A 24,727-nucleotide genomic window follows, 5' to 3' on the forward strand; every position below is an offset into this window, starting at 1 on the left:
GTTCCATGTTCCATGTGTATGGAAGTCGGCAGGAGAGAGCACGGTACCTCACCTCCTTAATCTGCTCCGGGACTCCCCTCGCTGGGTACGTGGTCACCGTCCCCGTCCTTTTGCCTCTCCGCCTCTTTCGCCTATACAGCGGCTCCCGTAGGCGTGAGGGGACCGAGGACCACGCAGTGACTCCTCATGCAGTCACTTGCCTGCTGCCACGGGCTTCGGGAGCCCCCGTGTCGAGCCAGCCGCACCTCCGTCGCTCCACCGCCGCTCTTCGTTCCGTTAGAGGAAAGGACCCAGCGGCGTGGAGGGAACGTGCGTACTCGAGCGAGGAAATCGTGTCAAGCCGCACCTCGTATCGAGCTCAGCGTGTACAGTGCTGCGCTGCACTGCGTAGTGAGAGGCCGCTTCCGACACTGAACTGTGGCTTTAAAGTGGCTTTAATGCCATTGTACTGGAAGGAGGATGTCACCACTTAATAAAGGCCCAGTGCCTGCCTCAATCAGCATATGCCCTCTTAGCAAATACCATATAGATTTCTCCAGTTTTTTCTCAGTCCATTATGGCGTCCAAACTTACAGTTAATTTCCATCACCCTCGGGATGGACACAGCAAGGTTACTAAGATAAACCAATAGGTTGTCTGCGTGAAGAGAAAATCTCTCCTCCCTCCCCAAGCGCCATAAAGAACGAGACATGGGCCAGTGGCTCCACTGCTAATGCAATCAATGGGGGAGAGAATACCCACAATTAGAAGTTAGTCTGAGTCGAATGCCTTGTGCAAATCTAAGGAGAGTAAGGTTATGCGATCTCCTGCCATCCTATCCAGCGAAGCTAGTGCTGCAATCACCTATCCAATGTTCATTTGCATGGATCCATTAAGCACGAATCCACATTGATCTGGACGAATTAGAGTTTTTAGTGTCCTCCCTAATCGTGTAGGTAATACCTTAGCCAGAACTTCGTTTTCAGCATTCAGCAACGATGTGGGCAGTAAGAGGCTCCGCACTGACGGGGTTCCCCTTTTTATTTTGAACCACCATGAGTGTCGTGGACCTAAGATCCCACAGAAACGCACTCTGGCCACTGTTTTCCAGGAACCTGTTCAAAATGTGTTTAGAAACCTCCTCCCGGATCATTTCCCATATTCCATCAGGACAAATATGCCAGATGTTACTTCTTTTTTACAATCGCATGAAATATCGTTACTCATTCCTATGTATTATTGCTCTAAAGTTCAATAAAACAAGCTTACAATAAAAGGTTCAAGTCTCTTCTCCCTCGTTGATCATGATGAACGAACCCGAATGGCCACATCTTAATATTAAATGTTCGAGTGCCACTGTTATGACTTTTACTGAGATTTTATCCTGCGATTGAATCTATCATCGATATCAAAGCTGTTCAATTACAGTTACTGGTAAGTAACTAATTTTTCCTATTCATGGAGTCTTTTTAGCTGCTACCTTTGCCCAGGAGCAAACTGCAGGCCCTACTTGACCTCCAGGCCCACATGCATTCTTCATGCGAAACACTCATGGGATACATTGGCATCATTAACTCTTAAACAGCTATACGGTAGGGGGCCTTAACAAATCGCTATGTTGTTAATGCAATGCAGGATACATTTGTACAATCTCAACTTTTATTTTTGCACAAATATTCATGTTGGACACGTTATCATTCGCCAACATTGTCTAACTCCATTCAAAAGAAACATAATTAATATGTATTTTGCAGTAATTTTTCCAGGTTTCTAGTAATTCTTTAGAGAAATGAAATGTTTAAAAACAGGCACCTTAACTTTTATGGCAGTGTAAATAAAGACGTGTCTGAATTGTTTTGTTTCTTTTCAGAAAGCGATTGAAGCCTTCAATGCCCCTGACAGCAGCAAATTCTTATTTATGTTGAGTACACGGGCAGGAGGCCTTGGTATTAATTTGGCAACTGCTGATGTGGTGATCTTGTATGATTCAGACTGGAATCCTCAGGTGGATTTGCAAGCTATGGTCAGTAATCCTTATTTCAGCATATCAGCATAGTGTGTGTATGAAGGTATTAATAAAATAAGTCATACTAAAGAAGTCCAATCTTCACCAGTAAAATGTTCTTACATCTTCCTAAGGAGGTATAATTGTATTGCCTATTGCTAATGACTGACCTCCCACGTCCTCCCCACTGCTGGTGACCTATTGCCTAGCATAATGTGTGACAGTTACACAACTTAGCTGTGTTTTTGCATTTGTTTTATGGTCTTTTTGCCTGTTCTTCTTATCAAATGTCATACAACAAAGGACTTGAGCTGCAACTTGATTTTCAACACGAACAGACTTATTCTGACGCATACACTAAGGGAGTAGTAACAGTGGGACCACAGTGGCATAGGTCCCCTTCAGTAAAGTGCAGTAAGTGAACTTGAACAAGTGTAACGGGATCCTCATAAGGTTGATTACTGATATCTGCCAGGTCACCAACAACAGTTTGTGGTCAGGGTGGTTGGTTCAAATAGAAGCATTCACAGTACTTTATAGTTTACTGCTCCTGGTATCACCTCCTTGAACATGTTTCTGTCACAGTTGACAGTTGATTCCTTACCCGCCAAGAGGAAGCACCAGACCTCTGCTGTTTTCTCGAACAAGCTAGAGTTCTTTATTTTTTTGATGTGCTTGCCTATCCAACCAGAGCTTGATTATGGATCTCAGAAAGCCAGCTTGTTTGTCTACTGCATATGGTCTGCAGGTTTGGGCACTACCATTCTTCGGCTATTCCGTTCACCTCTTGGCACCCTTATTTTCTCTGAAAGTCTTGCCTTGAGTCTTATTGTTGGAGCTTACTGTTCACCACCTCTTTCTATCCTCCGCTTCCATTTACTTGTGAACATAATTTCTCACACCAACTCCTCTCCTATCTGCTTGCCTTCCTTCTTCCTCCTTCCTGGCTTTTCCTTTCCTCCTCACTTTGAGAATGTTGCAGAAGGCAGCTGGTTCTGGAAAAGGTGTATCTCAGATTAGCAAAGAGGTCTGGGAGCTTAACGAGTCAACATTACTGGTGAAGAACATGCTTTTATTATTACCCCTCCCCCCAAACCGAGAGAAGAAAAAAAAATACAAACATATAAGGTACATTTCTCACTAGTGTAGCACTGTCATCAATGTTCACCCCATGTTGTACAATTAAGAGGCCAATGTCCACTACACTAAAAGTGCTTTGTTCCCCGGCAGCCAAGCACACCGTAAAACCTATATACCCACCCCCCACCCACTGAGGGATCCTTTCCATGGCCAGAATATCCCATATCTTGGTCCACCAGTATGCCACTAGGGGGCCTTCCTTCCACTTCCAAAACCGTGCCTTCGTTATTTTTGCCCCGTGCAATAATTGGATGATCAGGGTTGCTCGTAGGCCCAAAAGTGTGAATGTGCCATCCTGTAGAGTGTCGTCCAGAAGCACCACCAAGGGACATAAGAGAAGTTGGCTTACGGTAATCTCTTTTATCTGCGACAGGACCTTCTTCCAGTACAATTATATCACTGGGCAGGTCCACCACATGTGTATCATGTCGCCCTGTCCCCACACCCATGCCAACAGCGGTCTGAAGTATTTGGAAATATTTTGTGTAGCCTTGTTGGTGGGAGATACCATCTGTAGCACAGATTAATGGCCCCCTCTTTTATTTTGTTTGTTTCCATTTGTAATATTAGGATGTCTCTTTATTAGCATATGTACAATTATATTCATGTGATGTAATTGAATCAGACATCACTTTATCATATTGAAAAGAATCTATGCAAATCCAATTGGGTTTTTCTCTCTTTTCTTTCTAGAATTTGGGGCAACTGTGGCTAATTAAAGGTAAATAACACTTGAACTGAACTTTGTCAATAATACTTTCTAGATAGGGGAGCAAGCCTGTTGATGATACCTTTACTCCCTCAAATTATGATGTATTTAGGCCTGTGTTTGTGGCCCATACCCTGAAGGCAGCAGCTCTTATATCTAATAATGAAGACATGATTTCATGGGGGGTAGGCACAGCCCCCATTAAAGTTGACAACCATTCACAAATGATTGCCAGTTCTTGGACGAGGTTGTTAAAACGGTTAGAGGTAAATTCTCCATATAGTAGACACGCACAGCAGTGTGAATTCCTGGATATTAGGCTCACTCAGGACTGAAGTATACAAGCTGATGGAATACTTACCATGGGAGATATTCCACAGGGAAAGTTTGTTACGCCACCGGACTGCACAGCTAAATTGGGAAATAACCCGATGATGATATTACAGTATATCCGAATGTCCACTGCTTTCAGGCGTGCATGGCCAACGTTTCCAGACGAGCCTGAAACACACTCATTAGTAGACACTGTCACACAAAAGGACATGGGTCGGAGGTTGGTGTCGACACTATATAGCCAGGTGCAGCAAGCCCTTACAGACACCCTCCAATATTCGTGAGCACTGGGAGGCTGACTTGGAAAGTGTGATACCCGATGAAAAATGGGTGAGGTACTGTCTCCTGACTAAGGAAGTGTCCCTTAACGCCAGATACCGGCTAATTCCATTTAAGGTCCTTAGTTTATTACATTATACACCTACTAAAATTGCCAAATTGAATGTGACTGCTAATGATGCCTTCCCCAGATGCCATGGGGCACTGGCAGACTTCATAAACATGTTCCAGATATACCGAAATTTGCATCTGAGGTGGCGAACATACTGGTTGAAATGACGGCTGTAACCTCACACTGTTGTAGCGGCCTCAAGGACCAAGAACATACCACACCTATTTGTTTAACACCGGAACAGCTGAAAGCAACACTACTTGAGCGCTGAGGCTGATGGTTGTTACGTAGCAAATTGAGTAGATGGAGATGTCTGTGACTGGTATGTTTGATACAATACATGGAGCTACTTGGATGGAATGTATAGTGTACCAAATGCATTGTGCAGATTGTGAGGGGTCAAAAATGTGAGACGGACACAAAGGTAACATTTTCTAAAGATGTGCCATTTATTAATTCAAAAAGGGTGAGATAAATGCCTATCTTTCCCTATCCTAATGAGGATGTCCCTACCTAGCAAACTAAACTAAAGAAAAGAAGAACTAGCACCCAAACGTCTCTGACCCTCACACTAATACATACAACAAAATAACACATGGAATATTTGGCTGTTTGCAATTCACCACAATAGAATACGAGTTTAAATTATAGGTTTTTGAAAGTACTCCTTGTCACTAGGGTTGGATTCTCTTCCCCTGGATCAATGCAGGAATACCTTTGTAAAAGTTCTGATTCAATAAAGTTCTTTTCAGTTCTACACAAAAAATCTTTTCTTTCAATTGTGGCCTTCCACTTGTTAAAGTAAATGTCTCTTTCATAAACACTTGATCCACCATCATAGCAATCAGTGTCTTTCCCAATATCCTCCTTGGTAAAGCAAACATGTTTTTCTCTCAAAACATACGTTTATAAATCAAAGCAATCATTAACATATCACATTTCTTCTTCAAATGGAATACTTTTGTTGGGATAGCACAGCAAATACTTCTGGTAATGCCACACTTGTTCTTCAAAATAAATACTGTTAACTAATTATTTTCATTACAGCACTTAGCCACAAAAACAACATCTTGTTTCCTGGTCCACTCGCCTGCCAGGACTAACTACTATTGGTCCCTTTCCTGTTTTACTCACCTGCAGGATGTAAACTCCTAAAACTACAATTCTGCTTTGTTCCAATATTCTCCACACAAGTATCCTTTGATGGGAGGGTTGAACAATGTCTACCTCTTTTTATAGTCTCATGACTCTTGGTAATGTGGGTTAGAGGTCTCCCATAGTTGGTGTCCCAGATAAGGGAGTTGCACCCTTGTTGCCTTAGTAATCCTCCTTTGCAGCCTCTTGGCTGTTGGCAATGTGGGTTATATGTTTCCTCCAGTTGGTATCCCCAAAAGGGGAAGTTGCGCACTTGTTGCCTTTCTTTCTGCTTCTTTACATCCGATTGGCTGTTGGCAATGCGGGTTACAGGTTCCCCCAATTGGTGTTCCATATAAGGCAAATTGTGCCCTCGTATTGCTTTATTTGTTCGGTATTCAAAAGTAATGGTTTCTGCTAAATGTTCTATTCGGAGCACCCCAGGCTTACCTTTTAGTTTTAGGCCAACTCGCCTGTCTTCTTTGGCGTCTCCTTTTCCCTTGCAAGTGCTGTGGTGGACCTTCTATCTTCTTTATGCTGTCTGGTTGACTCTTGCGTATCCCCTGCGGTCTGAACAGCTTCTTCCCAGAACCCTGACAGCTCTGGCTGTCCTCCTGCACCCTGAAGTGCTGCTCATCGGGTTGGGACCACATCTCCCTCTCGGCGCGCTAGGGGACGTGTTTCTGGTGGATTGGACCGTCCCTCTCCACTATGCCTTCCCTCTGATTGCAGTCTGTTAAGCAGAAACCTGTGCAGTTCCCTTAGGGACCACTGCAAAAGGCTTAAGACTACAGGTGTTGGCAGTAAACCGAATTGGTAGCAGTCTGTACCACCCAGATTTACCTGGTAGCTGTGGCTGAGCAGCCAGACTTCTCTCAAGAAGAGTTAGACAGTATATAGAGTATACAAGATAGGTACCAAAATACAGTAGCACAAGCAAACACTGACCAGAGCTTTGGTATATAATTATTTATTTAAAGACACACTTATAGAAACACTCCAGCACTATTATTGTAAGCAAGCTCAAAACACACTCACTATTAATATATATACATCCCTTATTCCTTATTAGACACGTCTTAGTTAACACCACTTATTTTCAGACAGAGGTGAGCGCTTAACTACAGATGGCACTCTAATAAGTTATCACAAAAATGGAGGGAAAAGGCAGAAATTAGAAAAGCACACAACACTAATACTTTAGAAGCACCCAGCAAGGCAGGAAAGTCAAAGTCTACTTGTGAGCAAAAAGTTCAGAGGCCAGGCTCCCTCTTGGAGAGAGTAGAACACCAATGCGCCCAAGATTACACAGTTTAAAAGGCTTGGAAAGTCTTGCAGAGAGTTTAAAAAGGAATCAGTTCAGCTCAGAAAAGTTCAGTTAGCCAGCCTAGGGCCAACCCAAGTGGTAAGATGAGGATTTACGAGACACCCCACACAGACCGTTGCGAGGGAGGCCAGGCGGACACAGTACCTTGAAAGTGGAGAGAATCTTCCAGCGGGGGCAGTTGTTCCTGGCAGTGAATGCAAGTTGCGGCGTCGTCGAGAGGAAGAGAAGATCTCGACGTGGAGGAAAGCTGAAGGTCGTTGCACTGCCAGGGAAGAAACCAACCGCGGAGTTCTCCGGTTAAAAGGTACTACCCTTTTATTCGCGGTAGTGGAAAAACGTGGTATCCCGGTTGCCGGGGTGCTTGGCACAGGCAAGGCGGCCAAGAGATGATCCAGGAAGGCGAAAAGGCGGGAAAACTGATTATCCCCACCAGTCAAAGGAAGAAGACTCTTCGGGATTAAGATCTCTTCTGTCGTTGGAAGAAGTGGTGAGTCGGTTCAGCAGGGCTCCACCGGTGGTGTCGTCGTTGCAGGTCGGCTCAGCTTCTCCCACTTCGGATTCTTTGGTCCTGTGGCGACGTCTCAAGTTCCAGTCCCCAAAGCCCTGCTTTTATGCAGAAAACCCCATTCATCAGTCCTAGCTGTCACTCAAACATGCTAAGTGGTGAGCCGGACGGCTCACCACTGGGCCAATCACACAAGAGTGCGACTTGAGTTGCCGAGGCAACTCAGTCCAGGGTGCCTAAACCCCCCTCCCACACATCCTGTAGACCCAGACAGAGTGGCACCACTTTTGGAGGCTTCTGTGGAGAAGCCCGCCAAAAAGTGGAACAAAGGGCTCGACTTGGGTTGGAGTTGCAGAGGCGAACACAAACGCCATTTTAAAACCGAGTCCTGGCAAAAAGACCCAACCGGGCTATAAATATTAAATAAATAACCCAGCGGGATCTTTAACATTGCACCAAAAAGTGGTGCGTTTAAAATGAATGGGAAAATCACATAGAAAATATTCTGGTCGAATATTTCGCGTGGTAACCACTGCCGCCAGCCAGAAACTCGATGAGGGGGGACTGAACAGTGCCCCCTCGAAAAACAGACCCAGGGGCAATCTAATTACCCCTACCAGTACTTCCACAATATGATGGTTTGCACTGGTTCTGTTCCCAATTTAGGACTTGTAAAGCCAATGGTGACTTTACATGCCCTGGGAGACAGTAGTCAGTCCCAGGGTACGGAGTCTATGTTTGGGGGTCACTATGACACCCCTGTGTTACGGCACGGAGGGTGCAGTGTAACACACATACCAAAAACACATGAAGCCCTATGGAGTAAAAGACCCCATAGCCCATGAAACACATTACAAAGTCAAAGGATATCTCAAATCATGTCTAAGAGTGGGAGAAAAAGAGTCTCACTCTTAGCAGGAGAAAAAAATAAACCCCAAAAAATCCAGCAAAGCTGCTGGGGGACTCACTAGGTTTGGGAAATTAGCCTTAACAGAGAATTCTCCCTAACACTCGCCCCACCAGACTAAGGGACAGGAGGATTTAATCCACTCCTGGATGAATCTCATACCTCTAGTCGATGACATACATCCTAGAGGGACCATCAGCATTTTGGTGGTGACACCTTGACCTATGTTCCATGGTCAAATCAAAGGTTTTCCTTTGTAAGCTATATGACCTACAAACCCTTTGAGGAACATCAGTCTTTTTGAATCTATAGGGATCTGGTTGACCAGTCCTTCAGAAGTTGGTAGGACATCTGAACCTGTGATAGGCTTTTTCAAGGGGCCCTTATAAAGGATTCCCTTAGATCTAGAGAGGCCTCCAGAGTTCCTCACCACTTCTCTGTTGGGAGAAGGTTGGGTTTTGGGCCTCTTGGTTGGAGGGGATGGAGATAAGCAAGGTACATGCTTCTCCTTCCTCTTAGATCTACCCTTGCCTACTTTAGGAGTTGCACTCCCAAGACTAGGATTTGAGTTGGAGTCTTCAGTAGAAGGTCCAACAGTCTGAAGGTTTTTGGCCTTAGACTTTTCTTTTCTGGTTTTCCACCAGCACTGATAATTACCAGTTCTCTGTAACGCTCACCTGGCTCCCACGGAGGCGCTGGTCTAGTCTGGGTTGCTGTGGCCTCTTCAAGCGTGATGCGCAGAACTCGGACCACCGATTGAACAGGACCCCCAAATCCTGCTTGTCTGGCCCGTAGGAATATCCTTCTGCAGATGAGAAAGGCGATTAACTGTCTGCAGAATAGTGTGCTTGCTCCCCCCATTCCCCCTTCGTCCTTCTCTGACTTCCTCCAAAACCCCCGGTTTAAGCTCACCTTATGGTTTGGAAGAATGAACTCTCCATCCTGCTTCTAGTGCAGGGGCGCGCGTTCATCCAGTTACTTCACTGGTTTTCAGAATGGCGCTGGCAAAATCCACTTGACTTTTCTGAGCAATACGCCGTAAGTATGAAGATTCAAAAGTTCAAGTGTGAGCCTCTTTTTATGTTGTCTTCCTAACCTGTGATCTGTCCTTTATTTCAGGTGCAGAACCAAGGCGATGCGTTGAGGGGTTAAATTGCCGATGGTAAAATCAGGTGAGTTAGTGATGAGGGCGACCCCTCTAAATGTCTTTATAATTCCCCAGTAATGTCTTTTGTCCTTTCCCCATATGGGCCGGGGTGCGGTACCTGCCAACAAAGCGGCGCCGACCCGAAATGTGGAATGGTTCACCAAGAAAAGCCGGTAAGTATTATGGCTGAAAATTCGGCTTTCCTCCTGTGTTCCCTCTGCTCACCTTTTGTCTCTTCTTCTCTCCCCTAGGTGCAGAGATGTGGCGACCGGTGCTGACAGCCGCGATGGAGCCGGGAGATGTCTCGAGGACAGGTGAGTGAAGCGCGGCGCTGCAGCGAGCAACGCAATGCTTTTAAATGGAAGTCTTTCTTCAAGAATGCTGGCGTGAAGATTCCGGATGCAGGTAAGAAGTTTGAATAAGTTCTTGGTTTTCAGCTTTCTATTCTCTTCTTTCCTTCAGGTGTTCCAGGTTCGAGGCGGGCGTGGCTGGAGTCCAGGCACAGGAGCAGACACGGTGAGCGTTCAGCTGCTGGGATGCAGAACAACGCGAAGCACGTGTGGCTGTCCGGGCGTGGCTTAAATAGCCTTGGAAGAAGTCCTAGGTAAGTATTCTTCCACAGCCCCACCCAAGTAACAAAATAGTCCCTTCAGTAAAATAGTCCCTCCTAAGCCTCATTTGGCTTGGGTCTTCATGCAGCATGGTCTGCATCAGGTGAGTATGCAGCATGGTCTGCATCAGGTAAGTGCACCAAACACTTTCCTTTATGAGCCTGGCGCCTATGGCGCCAGGACTGATGTCCAACATGAGCCTGGCGCCAAAGGCGCCAGGACAGAGTCCAACGAGCCCCTATAAGGGGCCGCTGGGCTTTTACCCGGGGGCATGATGCCTGCTCCCGGGGGTGCTGGGCCTGGCCTGGTGCTCCAGGGGTAGGCATCATGACATTCTCTTCGGCCTAGTTAGGGGTACAGTTGGTCTATCCACCTCTTCCTCAGAAGCAGGGGGAATCACAGACTCTAAAACAGGGGGAATAATGATGGAACTTGGTTCGGGCTCCCATTTCCCTAACATTTTAGCCAGAAATTTGCCTGGGTCAGAAGTCAATTTACCAACACCAGGGCTTGTAGTGGGGTTCTCAGTAGAGGTTCCCACAGGCTTAGAGTGGTTCCTTAAGGTGGCCTCTCTAGCCAATTTGGTTTGTTTCTGGGTCTCCATACTGGGATGCCTGGGGGTACTGGATACTACTCTTAGAGTTCTTAGATCATTCCCCAACAGGACTCTCCCAGGCACCTCAGTCTGAACACTGACAGGAATCCTCACTGTCATGTTATTACACTGAATGAGGGCTGGTAGAATTGGAACCATTTGGACAGGGCCTCCAGACATCTTAGTGGGACCTTCGGGTGCCTTAGCAACATCCTCAGGACTGAAAAAGCTTTCATCCACTACTGTTCTGCTGGCCCCAGAGTCTCGCCTGGCAGGGGTATCCTGGCCATTGAAAAGAACACTGTCCATATAATAAACTTTATAGTTTTCTGGTATGGAGTTGTACACACTCCTATTCTGACCACCAACCAGATCCATGGACTCTACTGTTACACTTGCTTGAAGACCCAAATGTTCTTCAGCAAAGACTTCAAAGTGAGCACTAGCCATTTGGACTTCCTCCTCAGGAGTGAAGTCTAAGGAGACTGTGCTGATCCCTGTAGGTTTACCCTTACATCTGGGATCTCCTTTGATGTGGTCAGTTACCCGACAGAGATAGCATGTTCCAAATGCTCTTTGAAAGGGTGGCTTGGTCTGACCTCCTTCTGGTTTGTGACCAGAGGGTACACTAGCCTGTTGTGGTTTACCCTGGGGCTTACACTGGTTATTTTGTTGTTGGGGCCCTCTTTGGGTTGGGAGGTATTAGAAATCTCTTGGTTCCCTTTTGGTGTCTGCTTTCCCGCATCCTTTTTCTGAGTGACCCCTGAATCCTTATGTGTAGCCCTGTTGGCAACCTACAAGTCAGCAGCCTTAGCTAGCTTCCTGGAATCTAATTTATTTGAATCAGCCAAGTGCTGTCTGAGCTCAGGAGAGCAGGCATCATAAATTGACTCCAACATAACAAGATTTCTCATTCCCTCAAAAGTGTTCACCTTGTAACCCTTAATCCATCCCTCTGAGTTTTTCAAACTTTCACTCACCCAGGTAACCCAAGGGGTACCATCATTCTTTTTGAGGGTCCTAAACTTCTTAAGGTACTGGGAAGGGGTCTTCCCAAATATAGCTATTAAAGCTAGCTTCACACATTCATAATCCTTTCTATCCTCCTCCCCCAACTCCATTACCACATCAGTTGCAACAGGGGGGAGCCTAGAGAACAACCAGGAAAGTAACTCATTTCCTGTAATGTTCTGGAGCCCATGATTATACTCAAACAAACTCAACCAATCCAACACATCCAACTTAGGCCCATACATACCGACAAGCTCTTTAGGTATCCGGGGTCTTTTGGGACTGGAACTCCTAGAGGATCCGGAGAGAGAAGCATTTTCAACAGACAATTTCTTCATCTCTAGCTCATGCTTGAGCTCCATTTCTCTGAGCCTTAGTTCTTGGTGCCTTTGTTCTGTTTGAGCATTAAGTCTCTTAAGCTCCAATTCAAGTTTCATTTTCTCTAGTTCAAGACATTGAGGACTGATTGTGGGACCTGGCAAAGGTCCAGTAGGTACAGCTGGCAGAGCAGGTAGAGGCTTAGGGGGGACAACTACATCATCCTCACCCTCCTCTTCTGCTTCTGACTCAAGGTCATCAATACTAGGATCAATATCAATATCATTGCTGTTATCTATATCTACATTTGCTGGAGTGGTAGGTTCCTCTGAACCACCATCCAGACTTTGGTTTGCTAACAACCTTTCTATTAGCTCCATTTTCTTGCCTTTAGTCAGGAGATTCTTATGCTTACAGAGAACTCTTAAACAATCAGCAGTTGTTGTAGTAAGGGACTCTTGACTATAACTTTCCATAGTTGACAGGTTAGAAAATAACTTTTTTTAGTGCTAAGCTTTGTGGTTAGTTGCACTAAGGTATCTCTAAGCACACTAAAATGTATACTCAATACAAATCCCACCGCTGTACACCAGTGTTAGGCAGAAACCTGTGCAGTTCCCTTAGGGACCACTGCAAAAGGCTTAAGACTACAGGTGTTGGCAGTAAACCCAATTGGTAGCAGTCTGTACCACCCAGATTTACCTGGTAGCTGTGGCTGAGCAGCCAGACTTCTCTCAAGAAGAGTTAGACAGTATATGAGTATACAAGATAGTTACCAAAATACAGTAGCACAAGCAAACACTGACCAGAGCTTTGGTATCAAGTATATCATTATTTATTTAAAGACACACTTATAGAAACACTCCAACACTATTATTGTAAGCATGCTCAAAACACAGTCACTATTTATATATATACATCCCTTATTCCTTATTAGACAAGTCTTAGTTAACACCACTTATTTTCAGAAAGAGGTGAGCGCTTAACTACAGATGGCACTCTAATAAGTTATCACAAAAAGGGAGGGAAAAGGCAGAAATTAGAAAAGCACACAACACTAATACTTTAGAAGCACCCAGCAAGGCAGGAAAGTCAGTCTACTTGTGAGCAAAAAGTTCAGAGGCCAGGCTCCCTCTTGGAGAGAGTACAACACCAATGCGCCCAAGATCACACAGTTTAAAAGGCTTGGAAAGTCTTGCTGCGAGTTTAAAAAGGAATCAGTTCAGCTCAGAAAAGTTCCATTAGCCAGCCTAGGGCCAACCCAAGTGGTAAGATGAGGATTTACGAGACACCCCACACAGACGATTGCGAGGGGGGCCAGGCGGACACAGTACCTTGAAAGTGGAGAGAATCTTCCAGCGAGGGCAGTTATTTCTGGCAGTGAATGTAAGTCACGGCGTCGTCCAGAGGAAGAGAAGATCTCGACGTGGAGGAAAGCTGAAGGTCGTTGCACTGCCAGGGAAGAAACCAGCCACGGAGTTCTCCGGTTAAAAGGTACTACCCTTTTATTCGCGGTAGTGGAAAAACGTGGTATCCCGGTTGCCGGGGTGCTTGGCACAGGCAAGGCGGCCACGAGATGATCCGGGATGGCGAAAAGGCGGGCAAACTGGTTATCCCTACCAGTCAAAGGAAGAAGACTCTTCGGGATGAAGATCTCTTCTGTCGTTGGAAGAAGTGGTGAGTCGGTTCAGCAGGGCTCCACCGGTAGTGTCGTCGTTGCAGGTCGGCTCAGCTTCTCCCTCTCCGGATTCTTTGGTCCTGTGGCGACGTCTCAAGTTCCAGTCCCCAAAGCCCTGCTTTTATGCAGAAAACCCCCATTCATCAGTCCTAGCTGTCACTCAAACATGGTAAGTGGTGAGCCGGGCGGCTCATCACTGGGCCAATCACACAAGAGTGCGACTTCAGTTGCCGAGGCAACTCAGTCCAGGGTGCCTAAACCCCCCTCCCACACATCCTGTAGACCCAGACAGAGTGGCACCACTTTTGGAGGCTTCTGTGGAGAAGCCCGCCAAAAAGTGGAACAAAGGGCTCGACTTTGGTTGGAGTTACAGAGCCGAACACAAACGCCATTTTAAAACCGAGTCCTGGCAAAAAGACCCAACCGGGCAATAAATATTAAATAAATAACCCGGCGGGGGGATCTTTAACATTGCACCAAAAAGTGGTGCGTTTAAAATGAATGGGAAAATCCCATAGAAAATATTCCGGTGGAATATTTTGCGTGGTAACCACTGCAACCAGCCAGAAACTCGACGAGGGGGGACTGCACAGTGCCCCCTCGAAAAACAGACCCAGGGGCAATCTAATTACCCCTACCAGTACTTCAACAATATGATCGTTTGTACTGGTTCTGTTCCTAATTTAGGACTAGTAAAGCCAATGGTGACTTTACATGTCCTGGGAGACCGTAGTCAGTCCCAGGGTACGGAGTCTATGTTTGGGGGTCACTACCTCAGGGGCAAAGCGCTCGCCTTGAAAGCAAGACGGGGAGCAACACAGGTTCGATCCCGGGTCCTTTTAAGCACGGAGGGTGCGGTGTAACACACATACCAAAAACACATGAAGCCCTATGGAGTAAAAGACCCCATAGCCCATAAAACACATTACAAAGTCAAAGGATATCTCAAATCATGTCTAAGAGTGGGAGAAAATGAGTCTCACTCTTAGCAGGAGAAGAAAATAAACCCCAAAGAATCCAGCAAAGCTGCTGGTGGACTCACTAGGTTTGGGAAATTAGCCTTAACAGAAAATTCTCCCTAACACAGTCCTTCATTGGGTTCTCAGGATGATCAAGAGATTTTGAGCAACCATGATCTTGATCGCCCCAGACTGGGCGAGGAGGACATGGTAATCGGACCTTCTGGATCTGACTATCTGTCCACCTCTCCTGTTGCCTCGGTGCCCGGATCTCCTAACCTAGTCGGAAGGTCGGGTGCTTTGCCCGAAACTGGAATCCCTCAACCTACAAACGTGGCTCTTGAGAGGTTGAAATTTGATGACTGAGACCTCTCTAAGGAGGTGCTTGATGTGTTGCTGGCTGCATGCAGACCATCTACAAGATCTTTGTACGCGTACAGGTGGAGAAGATTTGAGGCGTGGTGTCGAAAACGCGAGATTGACCCTATCTCTTGCCTCACCACTTCAGTGATGGAGTTCCTTTTGTCACTGGCCTCAGCAGGCCTTCAGGTCACCACAGTCAAAGGATATTTGGCAGCCTTTTCTGTGTTTAAAAGGTCCTGGGATCAATGTTCATATTTTACAATTCCAGGGATGGCTCAATTCCTGAAGGGCCTTGTAAATAAATTTCCGCTAACTCCCTTTGTTATCCCAGATTGGGATCTTAATCTGGTTCTAACCTTCCTGATGGCGGACCCTTTTGAGCCCATGCATACAAGTTCTTTGCAGTTGCTCTCCTTGAAGACCGCTTTCTTAGTGGCTATAGCATCCACTAGGTGGGTTACTGATTGCCCTTTGTTGCAAACGACCCTTTGTACGTTTTTTTTTTAGAAAAGGTCTCACTTAAAGTAAGGCCAGGATTTCTACCAAAGGTGGTTTCCGAGGTTTATCTTTCGGGGGCCATAGACCTGCCAGTCTCCTACCCACCTCCGCACCCTACTAAGGAAGAGGAGCGTTAGTATCGACTAGATCCCAAAAGGGCCCTGAGATTCTATGTTGCAAGGACGTCGGAATTCCGAAAAAACTGACCAACTCTTCGTGGCCTACTCTGTAGCCTGTAAAGGTCTGGCAGTAACGACACAAACACTATCCCACTGTATCACTTTGTGCATAGCAGAGTGCTATCAGTCTGCAGGCAGGGAGAAGCCTTCTGGTATCAGGGCACACTCGACTAGAGGGGTATCTGCAGCAACTGCCTTACAAAGAGGGGTCCCAGTTAGGGATATTTGTTGTGCGGCAACTTCTACTCTCTTCACAATTTCGCTAGACACTACTGTCAAGGGAGAACTTCCAGGCAAGCAAGGTGGTTGCTAGGAGTTCGCGAACACTGAACTCATGGAAGGCCTAACTCCTTCCCTTTCCCAAAAGGAATGCAAGTCCAGACAGGTAGCAAGTTCAACTGTGGTTTATTACAGCCAACAAACCATCAGGGAATAGTACATGGAATGACTTCCAGGCACAGCTCAACGAACACTGGTTCGCAGGCCAGTTTTGTATTGCAGTTACATCACAACAATGTCATAGTCCGGGACCTTCTTCAGAAACACTTGATTGGGTGTTGAGTGGTAGTTCCCTTAAAGCGGTCCCTATAGAGGTTAGATTACCGGTCCCCCCATGTCAGGTGTCAGACCTGGACCATTTCCGAAAAATGCTACTTCTAAATATTACAGTATGCAGACTCAATGATTGGCTGATGGCCCGGCTAGCCACCCCTAGGGCCAAACATTGTGATTGGTCGATCTGCTAGCCCCCATTCCTGGGACCCACATTGGTTCTCAGCTTGGAGTAAGGCGACATGTGCTGCTATGTGTCTGCATTATAACTGGATGTGAACCACCATGATTATGAGAGTGCTCCTTTTCCATCGTACAACTTCCGCTCTGATTGTAACGACTTTGTTGCCAGCCACTGTCTGGCTCGTGAGACCGATTCACTTCCCAGCTGTCGGTTCTTGGCTCGTCAGCTCTGCTGTACCACGTGTTGAGAGACCATGTTTGTGAGCTTCGAGAGCTCTGAATTAGTCTGAATTTCAGAAGAATTATTTGTGTCTGCTGCGCTGGTGTTACTTCAGTTAAGGGGAATGAATGTCATTTGCAAAAATGCGACCTTGGCAGTGGTTCTGTTCCACATATTGCAGCTCTCTGGTTCGCTCTGCATTCAGCTTAGCTTCAGCTTTCTGAGATCGTTGTGGCCTACTGTGATTTCCTGGCCAGTAGTCTGATTTCTACTGTATGTGGTTTTCCATAGTATCTGTTACGCTCACCTGGTATCCACGGGGACGCCACCCAGCCCTGGTTGGATGATTTTCAATCTCAAACCCTCTCCCGGTCCCTTGGTAAGGCCTCTGGTTAAAGATGGGTCTGCAATATAAGAGAGCTGAATTCAATATCAGATTGTCTATGTTTTCCCACCTTCCTTGGCCTCAATTCCTTCCTCCCCCTTGGGCCCTCTACTCACCTTAATATTGTAAAAGGTGGATTCTCCATCCTGCTCCTAATGGCAGGGGCGCGTAGATGTGGGGGGCGAGCAGCGACCAAGTTACTTCACTGGTGCAAGCCCCCTCTGTGGGAATCCAGGCCTGCTGCGACTCCAGAGGTTTGCTGCTTTACAGTCTTTATATGCAGTTCTTATGTTCCTCTTAGTTCGAATAATAATGTCTTGCTTCTTTCCTTTTAGGTATGGAAAGGTATTTTGGTGTTGTCATGCAGTTTGAAGATGAGCATGGGCCGGTAGGCGAAAGCGCGGTGTGCGCGGTGCTGTCCGGTGAGTAATGCGCGATGCGCAGCGCTGTTTCGCCTTTTATATTGCTAAACTGTGTCTTTTCTCTCCCTTCAGGTTGCGATGTTCCTCGCCGAGCGCCGTAATGTTCCAGCAATGATACTGACCAGGAGATGACTACCCAGGTAAGAATTGTGTGGCTTTCTTCATTCGGGAGGAAACGTGAGTAAACGCTTACTAATGCTGTCTTTCTTTCTCCTCTTTCCAGGTTATGGTATTCCAGGATGCATGCGGTGCCGGATGATGGAGTTTGTACCTTCAGGTGAGTGGAACTGAAGTCGGCGATGGATTGAAGACAGGATACTGTTCCAGGTAAGTTTCGTAGTGTTCTTTCTCTCTCTGCAGGTCTCTGCATGTTCTGCTGTTTGGGTGCGGTTTAAATAGTCTCAGGTAAAGTAGTCCAGGTAAAATAGTCCCAGGCCTGCCACACCCAAAAGACTAGACCGCATAGCTCAGTAACATGTAACTGAGCTATGTGTGTGCCTCCATGTTGGCTGAACCCCCCAAGTTAAGTAGTCCCAAGTAAATAGTCCCATTCTAATGTTGGTCTTCATGATGGTTATGAGCCTGGCGCCAAAGGTCTGACTCCAAGAGAGTTTTGGATGAGGTTTTAAGGCCTTTGACACGGCCCTAACTGGAAGGCTGACTTGCCAGTGAGGGCCAGGGGCAAGGGTCATGACAGTATCCATAGGTTAGTGGGTTCCGGCTCTGCCGAGTGCCTCTAGTGTTCCTGTATTTCTGTAGGGTCATTTGCATGTGAGCATCTGCAAGCATTTACACAAGATTGTCTTGCTTCTTGCGGTTTCTGTGTTGCTGTGACAAGCTAATGACAAAAAAATAACCATGTAGCCGGTATGTACATGTTACTGTCCTCTAACTCATAGAACTGTACGCATGTGTTCTTCGTGTTTTTGGGTGCGTGATTGTGTCCCGGTGTGCGGATGGCACGTGTGTTTCATGTCTACTACTGCTATGTCGTGTTATCGCTAACAACTGGATGCATGGCTTCGGGGTGCTTTTAGTCGAGACTGTCAATGGAGTTGTCTTTGGTTCCATCCTGTGGGTCTTTGTCCACCTTGGGTAATGTTCATACTTCTCTTGGGTTGTAAGGTTGACTGAGAGGGTACCTTTCACTATGTTTGTCCATAATAGGCGAAGTGGGGATTGGTGCGAGCTTGTACGATCAGCGGCCATATTGTCTTTGGTTTTTCTTCCGGTTTGAGAATTTTGCGGGTGGGGGAACTGGGCCGGATTTCGACCTTCCATCTTCACTACATTTTGGATGTTGCCCGTGGGGCTGAGGTGCGTTTTGTCACGGCAGTGCTGCTAAATCTGTTAGTATAACTTTCTGCCCACCTCCTTTGGCTCACTGCTTGGGGAGTCTTTCAGATGAGGAATCTGCGGGAGAAAGGCAATCCATTGAAGGAGAGTTTATTTACCGTAATGTTCTTTCTATTGATTCTTCTCCCACAGATTCCTCATCTCCCCACCCACCCATCCATACCCGCTGGTGCGCATCTGTTCTTTAGTGGGTTGATGCCTGGTGATGGTCCTAGGATAACCGTTTTTCTGTCTTTTAGGCCAAATGTTTTTAATTCCAAATTCAAAACATTATTTGTTTTTCGGATGCTACATATCATGGTGTCTTTCGCAAGGTTTTTCTTCCCTTCGGAGGTTTATTGTTCTGTTAAGCTCTTATGGGCTCTCTCTCTGTTTTCCTATGCAGCGATCGAGCTCGGGGGGGGGGGAGGAGAGGGGGAAACTGTAGTGTGGGGCGTAGTGATATTGTATATATATATATGACACCTGACATTGCATCCGGAGCTGACGATCGAGCACCGAGCAAGACAGATAGACCCTTGAGTCGAGGTTCACTACGCCTCCTATCGCAGTATTTTCCAAAGCAACAGAGCTGGATGAGGATATCTATCAGATAAGTAATCTGCAGGAGAAGAATCCATAGAAATAACATTACGGTAAGTAATTCCTCCTTCTAAAGATCAAGAGAAGAGACAATTGGTTCCTTTAAAGTGTTGGAGAAAGGGAACCTTATAGAGACACTTCAAGAGGACATAGCCCAAAGGGGTGAACACGCAAATGTTGCAAAGAAAACAGAATCATCCCTAAAGAGGACTGTAGGAGGGTGGAAGAGACCCTGTGTAGAACTAAAGGAAGAACTATTTGAAAATCTGTTAGGGCCAACCAGCCTATCCAGGAGAATGTAGTAATGCTCCTGGACTTCTGAAGTGTCTTTCTTTAGTGGGAGGGGCAGAGTATATTAGTTTTGAGACAGAGGACAGACTGTTAACTTGGTGGTCTCTACGGATGACGAGCACACTAGTTTGTTTTGCTGGGTAGGGAAACCCATAGAATAGGGATAGATAGGTCACTTACTTATTATTTCAATAATCACCTGTTGACTATGACAAAAACTAGCGTGTCTCCTTCTTATGATTTACCACATATTTGCAGCCTTTGTTGTGATTTTTAAACTTATGTAAATCACTGAAATCAGCTTGCCATTGCAAGTCTTTATAACTGGTTATAATTGCACTTCTAGGATAATTTTGCATAACAGTTTCTCTGCAATGTTCCCCTCCTGACATTAAAGGGCACAAGAGACACTTCAGACATAAAGACCTTCATTTTTATTACATTTTTCACAGATGTTTAGTTTAATTTATGTATGTATCATGGTTAAAGTTTTTGCTAAATGTAGGGTGTTTTAAAAAAAAAAAAATGTTTTTATTTAGCATCTAATGGTTTTACAACATTGAAAACCATAGGCCATTCTTTAAACTTCACATTCAAATTAATTTATCTAAAAGTCTGTGCCTGAAGAACAGCAAGGGCGTAACTGACCTGTATTTTAACACGTTACAGTTCAGTTTATTTTCACCTCCACCTTCTAGAAACTTGGTTCTGGTTTCTGTCCTCTTTACCGTTTCGTTTTCCCTTGATATACCAGTTCAATTTTCTTAAAGATCGTTGTTAAGAGTCTAACCAAAGCCAAGTTCATATTTGTTTTTTTCTCCTTCTGTGAAGGCTTCCCACCATGCTGCAGTTTCTCTGTTCATGGTATTTTTCGCAACTCTTTCCAGGCCGTGATTCTGTTAGTCAGTTAAACCCTTAACTCAAGTGTCAAGTGTTTTAGTGATTCAATTACCTGATGGTTTAGGCATATTCTACATTTGTTTGTTTCAGCTGTCTTCGATCTCCTGTAATTGATTTCACCAGTGGGCCAAATGTTCCAACGGAACCGCATAAGTTGAAATCTCCCATAGCAGTTTGGAAAGATTCTCCAATAAGCTGGAGTCTTATTTATCATATCCGGGCTGCCCTGAATTCTTCTTAGATTTTATACTACACCAGATCATCTTGAGTTTGAATCCAGTCTTTTGTGTAGAGTTTATTCTTGGTATTTGAGGCATTGTTAAGAAGATCATCTTTTGTCTCATTCAGTTCTTCGAGAATTGCTTCTTACATCATTTTCTATTTTTTGAAGCTGGCGTTTGTGAATATCAGTCAAGGCTTTGTTAATGACTTCAAACCCTCCCGTCAATGGTAGATCATAACATTTCCTATACAGTGAAATGATTTTCCACTTCACTATGGCTTTTAACAAAGTCAGTGTCGGCTCTCTCCTTATTGCTTTGATTGGGAGAGAAGATGGAAGTCGCAGAACTGACCGCCAAAATAGACCCTCTAAAGTTGACCAAATGCACTCGGGGAGGGAGAAAGCTCTTTCTGCTCCATAAGACAATATTGGTATTACTTTTGTTATATATAATGCTAACAGTGGCAACAACGAAAATCTGCAGTATCTTTGCAGTAGGATCTTTCTTTTTCATTATGTCTACTCTAGGAGCCTCATTTTTACTGTTGTTGACACAAACTCCTAAGTAAATGATGGAGCTTACTTGCATGATTTTTTCCCTTTCAAACCCCAATTAAACTTGTTCTTTTTGTTTTTTTTTAGGTTTTGATAAACAAAGAATATGCAATTTGTCTGGGTTTATTGAAAGATTGTTCGCGTCAACATATACCTGTAGAGCTTCTAACTGACGTTGCAATCCTACTGGTGTCTGGTCCATAAGAACAATGTCATCTGCGTACAGAAGTCTTCCGTTTGTTCAAACGCCTCGTCGATGTCAGACACATACAGGTTATATAATTCTGGGGCTAGAGGACATCCTTGTTTCAGACCCGTGCTGGTCAATATCTGATTAGTTTTGTCCAGTCTCACTCGAAGGGTTGTGTCGGTATGTAGATCTTTAATTCCCTCTAAGATTGACTTTGGACATTGCCATTTGAACAGTTTGTCCCATAGTTTTCCTCGGCTGAGCGTATCAAAAGCCTTGATAAATCCACAAAAGCAACAAACACTTTCTTATCTTTGAAACTCCCAGTTGTTACCTTCAGCAGGTTGATCAAGAAAATATTAAGTGCAGTCCCTCTTCTCTTTACAAACCCTGACTGCCAGGGGTCTCTTCTTCCTACTGCAACACTCAATGTGGACAGTGCTTTCAGCAGAATAGTCGCGTATATCTTACCCAATATGTCAAGAAGGGCTATGGGCCGATAGTTGTTAGGATCAGTCCTTAGCCCCTTCTTGAAAATAGGCACGATTATCGCGTCCCTCCAAGAGGTTGGCACCTTGGCTACAACAGTTATATGCTTAATTAGATGGTGTAGGAATGTTGCCCAGTCCCGTGGATTTTCTTTCAGTACGATGTTTGTCAGACCATCGGGTCCAGGAGCTCTGGAATTTTTGAGGTTCTTAATTATTACTTCAATAGTTGAGATGCCTATGTCTAGTTGTACCTCCCCTGCCTTGATATCTACCTTGGGGGAAGTCTTCAAGGGACTTTTTGGTTGTAATTTAGTATAGAATCCAAAGCACGTGTCTGATGAAATAGGTTTGGCCATCAAAGCGTCCTGTGTGTCAAGGGTTTTGACCCATGTTGAATCCTTAGACTGGGTAGATGTGGGGATGAGCTGTTGCCGCCCATTATTCTATCCCAGAACAAACTAAATCAATAGACTGGGTGGATGTGGGGATGAGCTGTCGCCGCCCACATTCACGCCAGAATCCAGGAGAACTGCGCAGTTGGCACAAGACCACTCCAAAGATACAACCTTCTTGTGGGGGGTTCCACATCACCACTCTACTGTAAGGATGCCATCAAAACAATGTTAAGCAAGGGTCCTATACTATCAAGCAAAAGACCACTCTGTTGAAATGCAGTAATTCAAGACAGATCCCAAAAATGGATGCAATACCGGTACTCACCACTATCAGAAAGCCGGCGTTTTAAAAATACCAGACTTTTGTGTAAAACTGAACAGAGGAACCCAAACCAGGCCAAGGAAAGACTTGCTAAGAGGTGGATACAATGTAAAACTATATTCTGAAATGACTTGAAAGAAGTAATTATTTAATGTATATGTAAAAATTGGAAGTTTTGATTTAAACTGGGAACTAAAGTGACATTTAGCTGAATTCTGCCTGACAACAACCCCCGACAGGAGTTGAAACTTGATCAAACTGCATTGCCAGGCCTGGCTGCCTCCTGCTTCCCCACCAAAAGGAGATGACATCTCTCTGATTAGATTAGGGGAGGGGCACCTGCAGGAGGTTGAACAAAGCCTTGTCCTGGACTCAGGCAAATGTTATATTGGGGGGGCTGTAAAGTGGCTTCCTCTTGGGAGAAGTGGGAGGAGAAGTGCCTCTGGGAGCCACCCGAGCTGGAGGCAGGGACAGACAGAAGCTTCCCCCATGTGCTTTGGAACCTAAACCACACCCATCTGGGCCAGAGCATAATTTAAAAAAAAGATGAATAATTCATAGTACAGACTTGTCAGAATTATATAAGTAATATCAATATTCTTGTGATTTTTCTGTGCACGTTTTAAGAGGTGTTAGGACCCTGTGGTGTATGCTGGGGGGTTGCTAGCGGAAAATAGGGTCTTACTCCAAATGTCTGCATGTTAAAAATCTGACACTTCATCAATTAATGTCCATACTCCTTGCGCACATGTGTGTAATTTTTGGTAAATGTCCGATATTGGTAAACCAGTCAAAAAGCGCAAAATGTTGTCATTTTTGAATGCAAGCCCCCAGGAAGATCAGAGGCGGACAAGCATGGACCATAAGGAATATATAATGTGTACATGTAATTTCAACAAATTGTGTATCTGGGAAATATGTTTTTGAATCAAATATAGATTTGTGGGCAAATTGACCAGGGGAGGATCCTCTGACCCATAAACAGACCTCATCATGATGACAATCCATTTCCTTCCCCCAATCATGGGAGAGGGGAGAATTGGGCCAATGACAAGTACAGAGGGGCAGGCTCAGTTATGCCACACACACACCCACTTCCAAAACACATAAAAAGAGACTGCTGGGACAGGTAGAGACATTCATTTTCCATTTCTGCGGAGCATTTTGACGGCCGACATCCCACCCAGACAGAGACCAGAACCAGAGACCCATAGACTACAGAACTTTGAACATAGAAGGCCCACTGCAAGAAAAAGTATTATCAGCAGGCCTTCAGAATTCAGCAAACCTAACCAAACTATTCAACAGCCGGGCGAGCTGTCTGAATTCTTTGCCAAGAACCTTTGCCAGTACCCAGAAAGCAGTGTTACATCCAGAATCCACTTGATCCAGACCGGAAAGCAGAGCAGTATCCAGAACCAGAGGCCGCTGTATCCAGAGAGGCTAGACCAGCAGAGCAGAGCTGACCCAGACGCTGTGAGCAGAACCGCCCGAAGTCCAGTTCAGTTGACCAGATCCGTGACGAGGCCTATTTCAAATTAGGAGTATCCGCCAGAACTGTGCAGAACCCAATCTCTTAGTTAAAATAATCTAATCCAAACTATTTTAACCTAATTAGAACAGCCTCCTAGAAATCGTGTCATCTGTCATTTTTAAAGCTGCACAACTGTCACCTGTCAATTTTGCAGCTGCAAGCTGTCACCTGTCATTTTGAGTTTTACTTTAAATCCGAAAATCTACCTTTATTAAATCGTCCGTATCTCTTGAACCGTTTGGGCTAGGAACGAAATTTAAAAGCTGGGATTCTAGGCTTTCCAACGAACCTAGAACCTAGAACCGACTTCTTACTCCTTATACTTTTACCGCGATTT

At 45.2% G+C, this 24,727-nt stretch overlaps 1 protein-coding gene across 3 annotated transcripts in view; it reads left to right on the plus strand.

The window, feature by feature from the left end:
- The window catches only part of LOC138480867 (probable global transcription activator SNF2L1), a 1,964,402-nt gene that overhangs the window by 1,166,603 nt on the left and 773,072 nt on the right, over positions 1–24,727 (plus strand). For all 3 annotated transcript variants that reach the window (XM_069612650.1, XM_069612651.1, XM_069612652.1), the window contains one exon: positions 1,850–2,002. In XM_069612650.1, the coding sequence (XP_069468751.1) occupies positions 1,850–2,002 (153 nt within the window). The remainder of the gene's footprint in view (positions 1–1,849; positions 2,003–24,727) is intronic.

This window comes from Ambystoma mexicanum, chromosome 5p (assembly GCF_040938575.1).
Source record: "Ambystoma mexicanum isolate Mex_15411 chromosome 5p, UKY_AmexF1_1, whole genome shotgun sequence".
Classification (NCBI taxonomy): Eukaryota; Metazoa; Chordata; class Amphibia; order Caudata; family Ambystomatidae; genus Ambystoma; species Ambystoma mexicanum.